The following is a 19070-nucleotide window of genomic DNA, read 5'->3' as shown; positions in this document are numbered from 1 at the left end:
CGAAAATGAGTTTATTTAATGTAAAGGCTATAATACTTTACAGTTATATAAATTCCCTTTGTGCGGTCCAAAAAATTAATGTAATTCAAAAAATAAAGATATTAAAATAAACTAAAAATGATTTCTTATTAGAGAAAAATGAATAATTCACTGAATTATGATTGGTCAAATGAGTGATTGATTGATTGACTAGCTTCTTGTAAGTTTGCTTTATTCATTCATATTTCCATTCATTCACTGATTATTTTCTTTGTTCCTTGAATTTTGTCATTGAATTATACACTGACACATGTATTGCTTCATGAATGTGCACAAGCCGCCGTAAGTTTACACTTAATACTATATGACTGATCCTTTTGCTAAAAAAACAGTGCGATTCAAGTGACTTACTTACGGATTAAATCTTGGATCCATTAAAAAAATGATTGATTAGTTGTCTCACTGACTGGATGACTTATTGACCCATTGATTGATTGATTCACTGTTTATTTTGATTACAAGTATTTATTTATTTATTTCATTGGTGTTTTATGCCGTACTCAAGGATATTTCACTTAGACGACGACGGCCAGCTCTATGGTGTGGGGAAATAGGGCAGAACACGGGGAAACAGCACGACCATGCACACTATGGGTTGCTGACAGATCTTCCCTCGTACGACGGGAGAGAAGCAAAACTCATCCATCATCTGTTTATTTCATTTAATCTTTAAATCTATCTCTGAATCATTCATTGCTTGATGATTTAATTGTTTTACCAACGTGTTGGTGGATTGTTTAATGTTTTATTGGCTGTTTTGTAGTTAGATCTGCACATGCGTGTATATGGCGGAATCTCTTTACACAGCTAACCAACTGAGCAGACCTAAAAGCCTAGGTATATATTTGCCTATAGGACACATAAGACGGCCCGACCTTCATATAATAGCCACAGTACGACTCATGTGTCTGAATTTTTTTTTCTTCCGGGTTGTATACAACTAAGGCTGTATGCATCTGTCATATTAAGTACTGGTACGTAAGCATATATGTCTGTCTAGGGACTAGAGCGTTCGAACGGAGAAGACTGAAAAGATCTGGAACACCAAAAAGCCAGAGCTGTGTGTAAAGATTTACACTGGTAAGACATATTGTGGTGGCTTAATTTTCAGGTGAATAACGTACCTTTAAACTTGCAATGTATTCAATGTAGACTAGATTGTCAGCTTAAGGTGAGTTTCTGAACTCCTTCCCCACCACCTAGGGAAATGATCGTTCTCGCTGAAAGCAAATGTATGTATTATCATTATACGGTGTTGTCTATAACTTAATAAGAAAGGCCATGAAATCTTGGAATACATTCATACACTGGAGTATTGACAGGAACGACATACTGTTGATTTGCAAGTGGGTCTTGTTTTGACGTGTTGACGTCACTCCTTCTCACGTACTGTGAAAGTTGTGCAGATGACGTATGCAAGAAGCGTGATCTGATTATAGGCTACCATGTCCATTGCTAATATTTACCACGCTAAAGCTGATGTGTTAGATATGTAGTATATCACACTGGCGCGACACTTTGTGCCATCATACGTGACACTCATGTTATCACACGGCTGGGTACATAGAGCTCATCTGTGAGGAGTATGGGAGTGTGTCGGAAACTTGGAGTTGCTAAAAGCACTACTGTCAGGAGTATGGAAGAGTGATCGAAAGACACATATGGTCGATACAGCATTATGGTGGGTAGAAACTGGGCAAGAAACCATCCGCAGGTTGCTGTCAGAGGAGAGGCATGAGCCGGGCATGAACTCACTGCGACCGCATTGTTGAGAGGTTCTTGGGCCATTGTGCAAACCACCTGGGCCACGGAGACCACTTCAAACAGTTATAACAGCGTCGTCGACCGCTTACTGTCATCAGGACTCCTCGAACACCGAGACCAAGTGAATGTACAAATTTCCTGTCCTTGGGCAGGATTGAACCTGTACTTTGTGTGTTTTTTGACTGAGATGAGCACCTGGAGCTCTCGGACAAGACCCGTTTCCAGCCATATGTATTAACGTTGTTCCATGCCAGCAAGAACCCTAATCGATATGTCCACATGAAGTTGTCAGTAATTTACAGCTTTCTAAACCCGTAATGTAATAATCACTACAGCTATACTTTGATTCAATACTCCCTATAAATGATATAATCCCTATGATATGGACGTATTCAATTTGGTATTCTAAATTGCTTACAAGGCTGTTATCAAACCGCCCACTTGAAGTTTCCCAGCAATGTTACAGAAATGTAACTCATTGTTTATCAGTTATAGTACAAAAAAAGAGTATAGTATGAAAAGTATAGTATAGAGAACAGTATTAAAATAGTATATGATGTAATAAAATCTTCCATTCTGGCTAACTCATAAATCGATCATGTGCATATGTTATTGGTCATATGTATGTATTTTAATTTACTTTGTATCGTAATCATTAACCATTGGGTCATATTTTTAGTTAGCTTACTTGATTCGTGTGGGTAGAAGCAAGTCATCTCGATACTGGGGTCAAGTCAGGACAGATCAAGTCGATGGGTCAAGTCAGAAAACGAGTCAAGGCAGTAGAGGGGTCTGGTCAACACACGAGTCGAGTCAGTAAGCCTATACAAGTAAAATCAGTAAATGAGTCAGTAGGCATGAGTCCAGTCAGTGCATGGGTCGAATCAGCATGCGTATGATCCAAATCAGTGCATGAATCAAGTTAGTAGGCTCATATATGAGTCAAACCAGTATATGAGAGCCAATGGGCCTATGTGTCAAGTTATTATATGATTAAAATTAGATTCATCTTGGGTTTAGACACAGCCTAAATATGCCTGGCTGCTTATAGCATGAGTGAGTGAGTGAGTGAGTGCTTGGGGTTTAACGTCGTACTCAACAATTTTTCAGTCATATGACGACGAAGGAATCATTAGGGTGCATGTACGTGTAATGTGCCTCCTTGTTGCAGGACGGATTTCCACCGCTCTTTTATTTAGTGCTGCTTCACTGAGGCGACTTACAGAAGGCAAGTAAGCCGCCCCGCTCGAGCCATTATACTGATACGGGTCAACCAGTCGTTGCACTATCCCCTTCATGCTGAACGCCAAGCGAGGAAGTTACAACTTCCTCTTTTAAAGTCTTAGGTGTGACCCGATCAAGGATTGATCCTGGATCTACCAGCTCCGAAGCGGGCGCTCTACCAACTGTGCTATCGGGGCCGGTGCTTATAGCATGAAGTTGTCTCTCAAAATACTTGCTGACCATAACGAGCGAAGTGATCCCGTCTCTGGATCTTATTAACTTGCTTTAAAGGTAATAAAGACGGTTAGTTGAAATTATCATCATTTTTCTACACGTCTCACATTACTGTCTCTTTCAGTGACGCTTGCTAATCTCCCTGTAACAAGGTCCTTAAGGGTAGTCCACTTGGGAAACCACGGACTGACTAGATGTTCTACAGGAGTTAATGTATTTCTTGTCTGAGACTTTTATTTGCTCATAACGTCTTTCTTTCAGACATATACTGACGTCACACAGAATTACCAAGCCTGGGTTTAGCCGCAAGATGTTATATGGAGTAAACATGGAGTTCAACATCATATCATTTTTCATCGATCAACGAATGTAACTAGTATGCTACATGGTAAGCTACGTTCAAACTAAACTGAAGCGAATTAATATTTTATTTCGTGTATGTTGGGTGGAGGTGGGGGTATTGGGGGAGAGGAGCCGTGTTTTACCAGGTCTTTATAGTCTTGGGTCTTTATGCTCAAAACGTAACAGGAAGAAGATACACTTTCAAATCTGGGCTCACATATTTGTACTATACAAACTAAATAATAAATCAAAATGCATCGGAATTGTACCCCGCAAATTGATACACGGACAAAAGACGACTCGTAATAAATATGAGCCTTCTATCCCGTTCACTTCCTTCCTCCATTTTTCTTTGCAAGAACACACTGAGAACTGATATTCAAACTTCAGATCCAAAACGCCTTTTTCATTTTTTTCTTTAAAAGCTCATATTCCACTGATATCACTTTAAAAAGAAAATATAGGCTCAAATATACCAAGGATAAAGATGGCTCAGTTTAAGTATGGACAATTGCTCCTTGTCATAAACTGGATTTTTTCTTCAAAATCAGTAACTTTCGGATGGTCGTGAGTCTGCCTGCAACCCGCACCCCACCCCCACCCCCCATCAAGATCTGCCCGGTTTCCTCTCACCATACTGTTGATCAACGTTAAATAAGTAAACATATAAAAATCAAGCCTTATAGTGAAGCTAAAATGTATGAAAATGCAGTTGAATTATTTTTAAAAAGCCAAGCATTGGCGATGATGTTTTCACGTTATGGTTAACCTAATATATTAGTTTATTTTCCAGTATGAGGAGAGACTATTTAACATAGAGTCCCAACAGCAAATCATTATGGGGTGTATTCAAGCGTCACCTAAACGACCAGACGAGTATCTTACACCAACACCTGAAGATACAGACCCAGGTGGAAATACCGGCGATTCCCCCTCAAGTCGTCCATTACCACCACCGCCTCCATCTCCAAAACAGGACTGTAAGTCAAATAACAAAAGTGACGTTTGTGCCTGTGTGCTGAATATTGCTATATGATCCAAATCAGATATCATTTTCTCAAAATTTCTTCCGTATTAAATCGAGCCCACCTATTTTCGGAAAAAATTCTCCGTAATTGTCTCTGATCCGAAGCTCATGTGACTCATCAAATTGTAGCATGGATATAGTTTCCAGAAGCTATTTAGCCATTATGCATTTATTTATATTTTTTTATGTATTTGGTTGTTTTATTTAACAGTAAAATGTACACACATTAAAAAATAATGAGTTTAGCCTCAACTATGTAGTTGTTTTGGAAATCTTAAAGCATCTGATGGATTTCCTTAACGGCCTGAGGTCGTGTAAATTGTTTATTAAATGTGATGAATCTTGCGCGCTGAGTAATTCTGAAACTGTGAATATGTGACGTGTGTGGCTTATGTGACATATATTAAATTGCAATTAACATTACTGCATTTTTACCTACGTGTAATTCCACTCCAGCGAAATGACAGGTGTAAGTTCTACAGTTTAAGTGTATACATGACCAGTTATGAATAAAACCCTATAGGTAAACTGATTTCAGCGGTCACTTGTGACCATTAGCCAAATAGCACACACTCGTCACTGTTCTGGTTTTACTCGCCGTGCTTTAGTCTTTTGTATTGTCAAGTTTACATATTTATAGTTTACCTATATGTGGTTAGATATTTTGGATTGCTGATGTCTTAAGTTATGTAACTGGAAGTGAAAACAGACGATAAGGCATAGTATTGATTTGGTCTGCGTTTTACGCCGAATGTAAGCCACTGGCTGTTATGTCTATAGATATAGATGGAAGAAATCTCAACAAAAACTGTTTTTCATGTATGGCTTCCTCTGGACATCCATTCATCTATATCCAAAGCTCACTTTGTGTAGTAAATAAACTATGACATGACTAGACGTAAAATAAACAAAGAAATAAATGATATTTTCAGCACGTGAAGTGAAAATGGTGGTCGTGGCACTATACGACTTTAACGGTCTGAGCGAAGACGATCTTGCATTTCGTAAAGGAGACCGCTTAGAAATCTTCAACGGCAGGTAAAAACACACCATGCATGTATTTTTTAAAATGTAATCTTAGAGAGATTGCACTTCAATCGTTTGATAACATTAGAGTTGTGGAATTACTGGTTGGTGTTAAATGATATTGCAACCTTTTACCTGACACGTGATAGGCTCCATATGCAGCACTATAGTCTATTTCTTTTAGCCAGTTGCCTGCATTCAGCTCTCTGTAAAATCAGTCACACCCTGCCCAAAAATTGCTTTTAGTCAGAGACACAAGCTCTTCACGTCGAAATGTTGAAAGTTTATATCCTTGCAAAGAAAATGTTAGAACACTTTTTCTCATTCGTAAATTTAAACTACAAGCTAAGCTCAGTTTCTTCGGCAAGAACCCATTGCCCCGGGTGACGTCGTAATTATTCAAAACCAAGTGACATACCGCGGAGTCCAGTGTGTATAAACGAATTATATTTTATATCTTGTAGTGCGGTCGCTGAGTTCAAGTCCAGCTCATGCTGGCTTCCTCTCCGGCCGTAAGTGGGAAGGTCTTTCAATAACCTGCGGATGGTCGTGGATTTCCACGGGGGCTCTGCCCGGTTTCCTCCCACCATAATGCCGGCCGCCGTCGTATAAGTGAAATATCCTTGAGTACGGCGTAAAACACCAATCAAATAAATAAATAAATATCTTGTAGTACATGATATAACAGCAGAGTGATTTTTACAGTGGTACGTCATGAAATTCTGTAATAAAAAAAATAATCTTGGTGTCGAAATAAGGCTTATGGACATTATAAATTAGCAAAAAGCGTTCTAGCTTCGTTTTCTTCGCTAGAATATGAACCTCCAACATATATATGTGTAGAACTTGTCAGTTGTCACTGACTAAAGGTCATTTTGGAGTGTGACTGATTTTGCAGGTAGAGTAAAATATAGGCGACTGGCTAAAAGGAACAGACTATACCAAATTTGCTATATTACAGAAACAATTTACCGTTGAAATACATAAATATCCATTGATATGTTTTCAGCGACATAGCCGGCGATTGGTGGCTGGGACGTCACAAGAACTCAACTCAAGTTGGCTATATACCCAGCAACTACGTGACCGAAAACGTCGACAACACAGAATCCCAAGAGTTAGTCTACTTTTATGATATAATGTATACATCTGGAGATGTCCTGGAAATGTGTTGTATTTACTGGAAAGAAGGTGGTAGGGGCTCCGTGGCTGAGTGTTAAGGTGCTATCGCAGCACAATGTCTCAGCACCTTCTCACCAATGTTCAAGTCGATCTCATGTTGCTTCCTTTGCGGTCGCACGTGAGAAAGACTGCAAGACATCTGCTGATGGTTGTGGTTTTACCATGAATGACAACAATATGACCTATAAATTACCCAGTCAAGTGCGGCTACTTCACACTGTGTTTTTCGCCTTCTGGTCACACATAACCTTTGAGGTTTGGACACTATAGTGACATTTGGTTTCGTTCAGGAGTTTATTCTAAGTTAAACATGTCTCTTATAGCACAATTTACCATGAAAAGCGTTTTAAACCAGCCATGGAACTCAAATATGTAAACACATTTAAGTTCCGTGTTTAAAACAGAAAACATATAAAAGTATGGTATTTTACATAATAATTTTTTTTTCGCATTTTTTTATCATTCCCTTTACATTCAAACGCTCAGGTGAGTGTGGTTCCAGTGTAGGACAGCGAGTTTTCGAGATCACGATGCTTCCTCTGCTTTCGTGCTAATGGTAGCAATTTTGCTGCTTTCGTGATAATGGTGCCAGTGAACCCTTTAGGTCGCCTTACATGATGTTTGTTTCACGTTACTTGCTTGCCACCTACGCGGCATACGCAATGCCCTCGGTCAGCGATCGAGTGACAATCTGTGGGCCACATTTTGGAAGGTCAGACACATGCTTACTAAAAGCTGGTGGATTAAAAAATCAAGGCAATCTGGGTTCCTGAACCTATGAAATCCATCATGTAAATAATGACGTTAACCCCCTGTCAATCAAACCAAAGCATGACCATATTAATACAGTAATACAGATACCTTGGATATACCTATTTGGGAATAGCACACTTTAGACAACGTCAAAATGGCAACCATTTAGTCTGCGTTGACATGCAAGTGACACGTAGGCCTAAGTGGTCTCTGCCAGTTTCCAGGACTAGGTTCTTTGCAAAAAGCAGAAAGTGGGAATCAACGATAGTACTGCTGTCTAATACAATTTCTAAGTGATATCCACCAACATGACCTACCGTGTCCTTGTTCGCCACCAGATGGTTTGCTGCCGTACAAAGGGGTCAATGCGAGAGAATCCTCCTGGCAGAAGGCTTAAGGCGAGGAACATTCATGGTTCGCTACACCAAAGGTAAGTTTACCCAAGAACTGAACAGAAATGTAAATGCTTTATTTATTTATTTATTTATTTATTGGTGGCTTCCTCTCCGATCGAGGGGAGGTCTTACAGCAACCTATAGATGGTCGCGGCTTTCCCCGGGCTCTGCCCGGTATGTTCCTACCATAATGCTGGTTGACGTATAAGGGAAATATTCTTGAACAGAGCGTAAAACTGAAATCAAATAAATAAATAAATAAAGAAAGAAAGAAAGAAAGAAATAAGGCAAACTGATGGCATGAAGTAGTTATTGTGTCTGTCATACTGTGGCAATGGATGGACGCGACTCAACTACATGCAACCATGCATGTTAAATTCGATCGTATTTAATCATTTAGATATCACCTTTTCGTGTATTTGAAAATGTCTAAGCAAACTGAAATTATCACATTCAGATATGAAAGAGAAATATTTTTTATGATAAATTATTATATCATTTAGCATGAAGTACATGCGCAACGCAGAAAAATACATGAAAAAAATTAACGTGCATATTGTTTCTCTTGCTCTTCAACCTATATTTTTTTTATAATTATAATTATATTTTTAATATATACTTATATTTTTTTTAATGTTGCAGAAGAAAATATGTATGCCCTGTCAGTTAGAGATACCAATAAAACAAACGGAAAAGCGGATATTAAACATTTCAAGATAAGGCGAACGGACACTGATGGGTTTTGGATCAGCCCTAAATACTGCTTTGATGAGTTATCCAAACTCATCGCCCACTACCAAGGTAATTCGTATGAACAATTTAACAGATTAAAGATCTGCCTATTTTTTGGCAATCGACAGATGATCGTGGGTTTCCCCAGGACTTTCTTCCCACCGTAATGTTGGCCGCTGTCGAAAAAGTGAAATATTCTTGAGTACGACATCAAAAACGCCAGTAAAATAAATAATAAATAAAACTTATACCAATTTTTAATACGTTTCCTCCCACCATAATGCTGATGCGGTGGTATAAGTGAGATATTCTTGGATACGGCAGAAAAAACCAATGAACTAATAAATATTTAAAACAAACAAAACAGCATGTTGTATCCGGAAACAATTACGCTTTCCATAGACTTTCTTCTTAACTTTCCTTTCCAAATACTGTATAACTGGTTCGTAGCCCCTATTGATAGCTCAAAAGATCCGATATTAAAGACTCTTATAGCTTAAAGGTTGATTTGTACAGATATATTGATGAAGAGTATTACTTCAAGACCTTTGCCTAGAAGGTCAATATCTATAAAAGCAGGTTCGCAAGAAAAACACTTTTTAAGAGTATCGAGCTTTAAGCTATCAGTCATGATGTTGCAAAGATGTCCTATCAATAGAGCTACCATTTCAAACGTATCTCCGGAATAAATGGCAATAATGCAGATGATGTGTGTTTGTGGTTTCAGAAACTACGTCAATAGTGAGAATTAGACCTATACACTGTAAAAAGTCATCTGTAAAATTTAAAGTAATTCTATGTCTTTTGAGGGATGCCAGAATAGATTATGTTACTACAACATAATAATTCTGTGGTGGACAACATAATACCCCATGTACCCAATTACAAATCTGCCGTATATGATATAATAGTCTGTAGCAGTAATATAATCTATTTTGCTACTATGGAAAAACTACTAGTATAGCATTCTTTCAGTCTAACAGATTAGTTTTTAGAGTGTATTGCTGTACGGCTCTGCGGAAGTATATGTTATATGATAAGTGTGGCATGGATAAGAAATACTCACTGGTCAGTCCGGGACTTTAATCAAAAATGAAATACCATGCTGTATAGTATTGTAACAATTTAGTTTATTTGCATGTTTGTACATTTTCAAGCGGCTGGAGGCCTTTGCTGTCTCCTCACAAATCCTTATCCCAAACAAAAACCTATCATCCCTTTTCGAGAAATGGAAGTACCGAGGGAATCTGTGATAATTACCAAAGAGCTCGGAGGAGGTTTCTTCGGACGAGTCTATGAAGGTATGTGGGTTATGTTTAATTTCATGTTTATGTCAAGGTTTAAAAACGTCTCTTTACCAAAATACGTGGCGCTATGTTGAGAGAAATCGTATATTTTATTACAGACTATAGAGCAACTGTGGTATACAGTTCCAACCCATGCAAGATATGCTTAACGACCCAGTATGGAGGAACGAGGCGAGAGGGCGAGCACAGTAACCGTTGGCTCGAACGGTACCCTCGCCTCAAACTCCCGTCGTATGAGGGCAGTACAAATCGCACGATGTCCTCATCGATGTTTTCATAACCCAGTGCAATTAGATTTTATTATCATTCACTTGAATTTATCTTATTGGTGCTTAAAGGGAGTATATACCAATGATTATTTGGCAACAAGATTGATCAGCGCAATTGCAATCGAATATTCACTGTATGTTAGGTTAGAATAGCTCAAATAATTACCTTTCAAAATATATCAGCCCCATTTCAGTCGCCTGTCATGCACGGTGCATGTAGAAATTTGCAACGTACATGTGCCATCTTTTTTTCCCCACCGTTCTTGTGCGCAGTGTACGAGTCGCGGGTGCGCACGTTCCACGTTCGCGACTGCTGTTTTTTTTCGTTTAGATCCATACGAGTGTGCATTTCCTCCTCCACCACGACCAAAATGTTGGATTTGACCTTGTGAAAGTTATATACAGCATTTCAGCTTTAGCAGAGTATCTTAACTTGTACCTGGAATTGTTTCTGTGTGCAGGAAAATTGAAAACCCAAGACGTGGCGATCAAGTCTTTGAAGGAAGGGAAAATGTCGAAGAAACATTTTTTGCGCGAGGCTAAAATAATGCATGAGTTGCGACACCCGAAGCTTGTACAGTTGATGGGAGTATGTACAATCGGGGAGCCCTTGTACATCATCACAGAACTGATGGTTGGGGGCGATCTGTTAACCTATTTAAAATCCGGACCTGGGAAGGATACGGACTTAGTACATCTGATTGATATGGCTGCGCAAGTAAGTCATCGAGTCAATCATCAAATCAGTCATATTTTGTAAGCTGATATTTCATAAGGCACGAAGGAATTCATGTAAAACTGATGCGAATTGAGGAGGAATAGATAGTGTTTTAGATTAAGAATGCGTATGTATATTTATTTATTATGGGAACATTGCACTCAAAGAACAAATAACGTATTTTATTTTATTATTGCTGCCCGACCTTCCGAACGTGGCCAAGTGCTCCACTTGGCCACGGAGGCCCCTGTATTCTGATATGTCAATAAGGACGGTTTTTCCTGATTGGTCTTCAGTATATATATCTATGTACAACATTTTCCTCATTCGTGTGTTTTGAAAAGGTTGCATCCGGAATGTCGTACTTAGAGTCCCATAACTACATCCACAGAGACTTAAGAGCTGCCAATATTTTGGTGGGTTTAAACAACGAGGTGAAGGTGGCAGACTTTGGCTTAAGCCGATTGGTGAGCAAGGCAACAAACGACGTCTATTTAATGTCAGGAGGTATGCAAATGAAACTAAAATTCCTGGCTGTGTATCTATAAATTAGGTACATTTTCCAGAATCTGGGATAGAACCTGGAGTGTCACTGTGCACTGTTTCATGTCTGTAGTGAATTACACCTCTGTAAACCTCATCGGCGACCCTGATGCTCCGATGCCCATGTGTGCCTTGGTTTCCAGCTTGATACATTTCCTGATAGGATAGCCTACACCTTCTTGTCTAACACCTTCTTGTCTGTAAGAGGGCACATATTTTCGTTTGTAATAGAGCATCCTTTCTGTAATAGGATAGCCTACACCTTCTTGTCGAACACCTTCTTGTCTGTAAGAGGGCACATATTTTCGTCTGTAATAGAGCATCCTTTCTGTAATAGGATAGCCTACACCTTCTTGTCTAACACCTTCTTGTCTGTAAGAGGGCATATATTTTCGTCTGTAATAGAGTGTCCTTTCTGTAATAGGATAGCTTACACCGCCTTGTCAAATACCTCTCTGTCTGCAGCATGGCATACATTCCTACTTCTAATAACATAACTTAGAATTTCTTGTCTAACACTTTCATAGGGTACACATTCGTGTTTAATACAGTCTTATGTGTTATATAGCACATGTTTGTGTCTCTAACATGATCCACCATTGTGTTTTTTGAAGGGCACACCTTTATGTGTAGTGTGCACATTTTATACATTATTGACCGTAATGGGATATGCATTCCTGTCTGTAATAGAAAAAACAGTGCTATTAGTAATAGCGCACACATTCCTGTCTGTAATAGGGCACACATTCCTGTCTATAATAGTGCACACATTCCTGTCTGTAATAGGGCACATATTCCTGTCTATAATAGGGCACTCATTCCTGTCTTTAATAGGGCACACATTCCTGTCTGTTTGTTACACATCATACATACACATAGTACATGTACACTTTTTGCCTGTAACAGGATACACATTTTTGCGTGTTAAAGGGTACACCCTCCGAACTCATTGTTGATCGGTGCTATGGTGTGCACGTTCCTGAAGGACGCGCTCCTATCTTTAACAACATACACCTTACTGCATGCCTGTATTAAGTTACATCTTCTCTTCTCATACAGTGACTCTCTTCCAGTTTAGCAGTGGACATTGCTTTTGTGAGTGATACATCCTATCTGTAATAGGGCCCGCCTTCCAAACCTTTGGGTGACTGTAGTGTGCATTGCTTTCCTTCATCGTACATGTACATTGCTTTGTGTAATAGGGTGCACCTTGGTGTTGTAATGTACATTGCTTTCCTCCATGACACATGTACATTGCTGTGTGTAATAGAGTGCACCTAAGCTCATTGGTGCTGTAATGTGTATTGCTTTCCTCCATGACACATGTACATTGCTGTGTGTAATAGGGTGCATCTTCTACGCTCATAGGTGACATGACACATGTACATTGCTGTCTGTAAAAGGGTGCACCTTCTAAGCCCATTGGTCATTGTAATGTGCATGGTTTTACTTCATGACACTTTACGTTCATGTCTGTTATCTTTTAATTATATATACCTTCCATGTCGCGGACTCCATAAAGCGAGTTTTGTAGTAAGCTAGGTAGTAAATTTCACATCATTGTAAAGTTTTAAATTTTTGACTTTGACCTTTTGTGGAATCGACCCTTTGTGCATTGGATACTCTTGTCCAGTTACGTGTATGTGAATGTGGGTAAAAATTAGAAATAAATCTAAGTATTGACTCCTTGGAATTAATATTATGAAATGAAAAAAAATGCTTCAAACATTACAAGCTCTTATCTTTAAAACCGTTAGCTTATTGTGATTCTCGAGATTTTCATTTTTCTGAGATCGCAATCCTGTATATTAGGTGTTATTCGGTGTTAACGAGTTGTGTGAATAGTTATAGTGTTAGCGAACTGTATAAATATATAGTGAACTGCGTACCAGTAGACTATGCTGTATAGTGTCAGCGAACTGTATAAATATATACTGCGTACCAGTAGACTATGCTGTATAGTGTTAGCGAACTGTATAAATGTATAGTGAACTGCGTACCAGTAGACTGTATGCTGTATAGTCTTAGCGAACTGTATAAATACATAGTGAACTGTGTACCGGTAGACTGAATCCTACACTGCGTTAACAAACTGAGTAAATATATAATGAATCGGACAAAATCTAATTTGATGGACTATTGTTATCTTACAGATGCGAGGTTTCCGGTTAAATGGACGTCCCCCGAGGCCGGTTTAAAGGGGACTTTTAGTATCAAATCGGACGTGTGGTCATTTGGCATTCTCATTTATGAGATGGTTACATTTGGTCGGATTCCATATCCAAGTAGGTGGTTTTAATTCTTAATTACTCGATAGTTCGGCGTCCGCCTCGTTGCCGAGAGACCTGAGATCAAACCCGGGTCGAGCCATACCAAAGACTTTTGAAATGGTGGTTGTTGATGCATTGCTTGGCACTTAGAGTTTGTCCCGGTGCCACTATAATGTGACGGGGTGTCATGCCTGGTGTTACGATACTACAGTGGTGGCAGCACTTTGCATGATGACATGGACTCGCCCTTCCGCTCTGCTATAATTATCACTCTTAATCTCCATCCAGCAAATCTCGTTATAAAAGTCTATAATGTATCGTACATCACAAGGAAGTCCTTAATTAGATATTCTTTACAGTTTCCCTTAACATCTGGGGAAAAATATTCAAATTAAGGTCACATTTATTAATCTATACATGCTTTTCCATTTATTCCATTTTAGCCTGGGGTGGCAAGCAGACTTTAGAAATGACGGAAGCGGGCTACCGAATGGAAAAACCCACTGAGGAATGCCCGGATGTGGTTTACGAACTGATGCTTAAATGCTGGGCACGTGAACCGGAAAGGCGCCCAACGTTTGCATTCCTGACTGACTATTTAGAGGACTTTATGGTATCATCTCAAGCACCCTACAGGGAACTTGATGACTGAACAAACAGTGTTGAAAGAAAATTTATACAGAATCATCGCAATCACGTACAAGGAACTGGATAACTTAACAAACAGCGTTCAAAGAAAAATATACGGTATCATCTCAAGAACCGTTTATGGAAATTGATGACTAAACAAACAATACTGAACAGTATCATCTCATTCAGCGTACTAGGTATTGGATGACTAAACAGTGTTCAAAGAAAAATATACGGTATCATCTCAAGAACCGTTTATGGAAATTGATGACTAAACTGAAAGTGCTCAAAGGGAAACTACGCAGTATAACCGTTATAACCGTATAGGGAAATTGACCACTAAATAAAAAAAAGTGTTCAAAGAAAATTATATAGTATCATCGAAATCACCATACAGGGAACTTGATGACTAAACAAACAGTTCCAAAAGTTGACTGTACAGTATCATCTCAAAGATCGTACAGAGACCTGGGTGATCAAACAAACCATTGCCATTGCATTTGGTTTTGGCACATTCTGTGATGCATGTCGATGCATGTTGGCCTTTTTCAGTAAAATCTCTAGTGAAAAATCATAGCAATTCTTACTAAGAGTTACTCGATCGACAACCTGGCGATCTGTACATCGGTTACCATGCAGGAGGCGTGGTTTATTCTTTTGTCACAAAAGTCGAGTTTGTATAAAGGAACGAATTCCTGAGATATACGTTGTGGGCAAATTCTATACCAGTACATATTCTTTGGTTCAGTCCCATTTTGTACATTTTTATTATTTTTGTGTATGTAAATTAAATGTCGAGCTTAACATGGGAGAATGGGTGTGAACAGAAATATTCTTGGTGTGCATAATAATCTCTTGCGTATGATGTGTCAGTGTAAATTTCCAGTTATCATGCAAATGAACGTTCTATATTACGGGAGATGCGCAATTTACAGCTGCAACAACAACAAAAAAACAATAATTTTTGTCTGTCTCCGTGCAAACTTCAGGTTGTGTTCCCCTTATTTTTCAGTGTCAGTTTTTGTACTGAAAATCTACCCAGTAAGATGTATCCACGTAAGTTTTCTGCTATATAAAAATATAAATAACCTAGCACTCCAAAAATTAATCTGTTACAGAAAGCCTGTTTCTGAATGATGCTAGAATGTATTCTGCTTTCTGCTATTATAACATAATACTGTGTTCATATTCAACATAATATTCTTGTTAGTCTAATAGAACCTTTATGTTGAATTAAGAATATGCGAGTTACATTTAACATTCTGCACATTCTGCAACTATATTATATAAATAACTGGAAAGTTATATATATATATATATATATATATATATATATATTATATATATATATATATATATATATATATATATATATATATATATATATTAACTTTCCAGTTAATTTATATAATATAGTTGCAGAATGTGCGGAGGACGGAAAATAGAATAGCCATATAACTTCTGAAAGGCTTAGCCTTTCATCAAGGTTGAATATGATACATTTACATGATCTCACATTGTCTCATTTTTATATGTTTAAGTGTGATTGCATAGAACTACTTTACCATTCCGAAACTTTCAAGCTTGAAAGAAAAAATATTTCTACCGTTTATTAACGGTGTTTTTTGTTTTTACAGTAAAAACTGCTCATATTTCTCTGTTAAATACGGTATGACTTAAACTCTGTTAAATTCGTTTTACTATTTTAGTTGTATTTTTTGGTTGTTGTTGTTTTTTTTAATGTGTCTCTTCATGTTATACAAAGTCTAAAACAGTTGGATTGATTATAGAATATGAATGGTAGGGTTAATTTACCTGTGCTTTGGACCTAATCCTGGATCAGTGAGGTCGCATGTTCGAGTCCAACTCTCGTTATAGTTCGACTTTTTGTCACAAATTTTGTTAGATACATGCATGTATACATGACGAAGGGCGGTAGTTTAATACTCCAGGCATGCGTTTCGGTTTCCTCGACCCATAAACCTGTACACTGTTGTATAAGTGACAAGTTCTTGCGCAGGGTCCTAAAAACCAATGAATCAATAAATAAATGAGTCTAAATAATCACCATTTTTTTTGTTTTTGTTTTTCTAGAATTTATGACAAACATATATCGATTCACTTAATAATAAAAACGGTGGGGATTTCGCAAGTTATTGACAACGAACTCGACATCCTGACAGATACTTTTTACATGTTAGCATCCTTGTGAAAACGAAATTGACGTATATATATTTATTGCGCAATCAAAATGTTAATACTTGAAAAAATAAATAAACAAAAATTTATGTGCTAAATATTTTTTGCCGGAGAAATGGCGTTATTTAGAATGCATCTTGCCCATTGGTTCACAAAGTTGGGGGAATGTACTTTACCTCGAGTTAGCAGACTTTATCCCCGTGTTAGTCACCCAAATGGCATCACCTCTTGCTTTAAGACCGAAGAACAGCTTTCATACTGCATTATGGTTGATATACGTGCTTGTAAGACGGATTCTACTAACAGAAATCAGCTTATTTTATATGTATTTTGACAAATAAAATGACAAGGTCATCTGGGTAGGTCTGTATATAGTAGGCCTAAGGATGTAGATAGACCCGAGAGAAAATGACAGGCATAAATGTAGGCCTACAATTAAGGAAACCGCATACAGCATATTCAGCACGACTTTATAATGTTTGTGGGTTGTCATTACCGAATAAATATGAAAAACAAGATTATGGGAGTTGATCGCACCATGTAGGTAGAATATAATACTCTGGGGAGATAATCGTTATTGCCCGAACGGTGTTTAAAAGAAAAATTGTGACTGGCGGCTAACCCGGCGATAAGTCTACTAACTCGGGGTAAAGTTTGCGTGTCCTAAACAACACAATAACTCGAGGTGAAAGAACACTGCATCAAAATATTGGTAATTTGGATAACTTAAACAATAGATGGTCCCAGGATTTGGAAAACTTGACATGGATAAGCTCAGTGTTGTCAACAGACACTGTGAATTCAATGAACAGGGCACTCCGCGATCTTCAAGGCGAGGTACAGGCCCGTATACGTTTACGATCTGCACCATTATCATCATATGTAGGCATTACAGAAATGGTCGGCGTGGAGACTGACTTACCTACACCGCGTAAAAGTAATACTAGCAAAGGTAAGCCAGTCAGCACCATTGCGCCATGATACACATTTCTCAACAAAACTTAACTTTACAGGTAAAGTACGTGTAGTCCTTCGTCTAATATAGGGTAAATTATCAGTTTTTGGTTTACCAAGCGAAAGAGAAATAAACTAAAAGTGTGTTTTAGCAGTAGAAAAGAAATTTTTCCTGTTCGTGTAAATGTGTAATAATCCGCTGGCCGAAAATGTATATGTGAAATATTCTTGAACAAATAACTAACTAACTAACTAACTAACTAACTAAATAAATTCATCTTGTTACTGGAGTTTACTGATGGAGCTTTATGTCGAAAACGGTTGATCACACAAAGGTAGTTTAAATGTAATGTACCAATAATCTTAAATAAGCCTCGGTTTTATCTAGCGTAACAACGTAGGAGGAACAGTCATTTCCATTGAAACTAAACCGGAAACACTATTTATCGATATCGCTAGTACATTTATCGATATCGCTAATTCATTTACCGATATCGCTAATTCAATTTTATCGATATCGCTAATTCATTTATCGATATCGATAAATGGCACACAATTATCAATATCGATAAATGAATTATTGATATCAATAAATGAATAATCGATATCGATAAATATTTATTGATATCGATAAATATTTATCAATATCAGTAATTCTTTTATCGATATCAAAAAATCAATTAGTGATATCGATAATTCTCGATTAAATGTTAGTTTGGCCCTCCATAGTTACGCAGCAAACACCGCTACGGCGGTGTTAAACCGTAGGTCCATTTAAACCTTGACTTAAGAAATCAAGAATTCTAAAATTACTTTGTGGAACTGGACCAGGGGCCTGATATTTAACGTTGTATTTAAAAAGTTTATGTGAATGGAATTAATGATCGGTGCCGTTCCAGACACACGTCCTAACTTAAAACCACATCGGCGAGACAAAATTAACGCTTTGGGGGATTAAAGCACTAGTGATTTAAATAAATCACTAGTGATTGATATTAAAGTTATCTCTCTCCATATATACAGGTGCCAAAAGCTTTGTATAACATAGTTAGTTGGTAATCGTTTATCTCAAACAATAAAGGTTCATTTGTTGTTTTTTTTTATCTCAAACAAAGATAAATGCATACAACCTATGCAATAAATGTGATAAGAGGCATTAGCATATATCTTTGTAGACAAGCTGTTGCTATATATGTATATTTATGTGTAATGATCATTTAAAATGTACACAACAAACCGCTTAAAAGACACGACAACAAATAATATAATCTTGGCTATTTCGGAAGAGGTATAGTTTTGATTTTTGATTTGATTGGTGTTTTACGCTGTAATCAAGAATATTCACTTATTCGACGGCGGCCAGCATTATGGTGGGAGGAAACCTGGCAAAGCACGGGGGAACCCCACGACCATCCGCATCTGCACATTGCTGTAAGACCTTCCCACTTACGGTCGGAGAGGA

General features: G+C 37.9%; 1 protein-coding gene across 6 annotated transcripts; it reads left to right on the top strand.

The window, feature by feature from the left end:
- Positions 1-896: 896 nt before the first annotated feature.
- Positions 897-15632, top strand: LOC135470039 (tyrosine-protein kinase SRK3-like). 6 transcript variants are annotated; one of them, XM_064748743.1, is made up of 13 exons: positions 897-1119; positions 2483-2615; positions 3523-3649; positions 4385-4583; positions 5563-5668; positions 6666-6773; positions 7930-8021; positions 8629-8787; positions 9876-10019; positions 10756-11012; positions 11357-11519; positions 13709-13840; positions 14269-15632. In XM_064748743.1, exons 3-13 carry the CDS (start codon positions 3647-3649, stop codon positions 14475-14477), a joined length of 1572 nt encoding a protein of 523 aa, XP_064604813.1. In that variant the 5' UTR covers positions 897-1119; positions 2483-2615; positions 3523-3646; the 3' UTR covers positions 14478-15632. The 6 variants fall into 6 exon arrangements, with proteins under 6 accessions (XP_064604813.1, XP_064604811.1, XP_064604812.1 ...); XM_064748741.1 differs by having other exon boundaries at positions 2483-2619; XM_064748746.1 differs by having other exon boundaries at positions 898-1119; positions 2483-2619; positions 4397-4583.
- Positions 15633-19070: the final 3438 nt, after the last annotated feature.

This window comes from Liolophura sinensis, chromosome 7, assembly GCF_032854445.1.
Source record: "Liolophura sinensis isolate JHLJ2023 chromosome 7, CUHK_Ljap_v2, whole genome shotgun sequence".
Taxonomy (NCBI): Eukaryota; Metazoa; Mollusca; class Polyplacophora; order Chitonida; family Chitonidae; genus Liolophura; species Liolophura sinensis.
Note: the sequence above shows the minus strand (reverse complement) of the source record. Positions and strands in the feature narration are given on the sequence as shown.

Excerpts from the sequence above, each read along its gene's own strand:
- LOC135470039 (XM_064748742.1), top strand. Across the intron at positions 8,788-9,875 it reads ACTCATCGCCCACTACCAAG|CGGCTGGAGGCCTTTGCTGT; the intron begins GTAATTCGTATG and ends TACATTTTCAAG. Across the intron at positions 10,020-10,755 it reads CTTCGGACGAGTCTATGAAG|GAAAATTGAAAACCCAAGAC; the intron begins GTATGTGGGTTA and ends TTCTGTGTGCAG.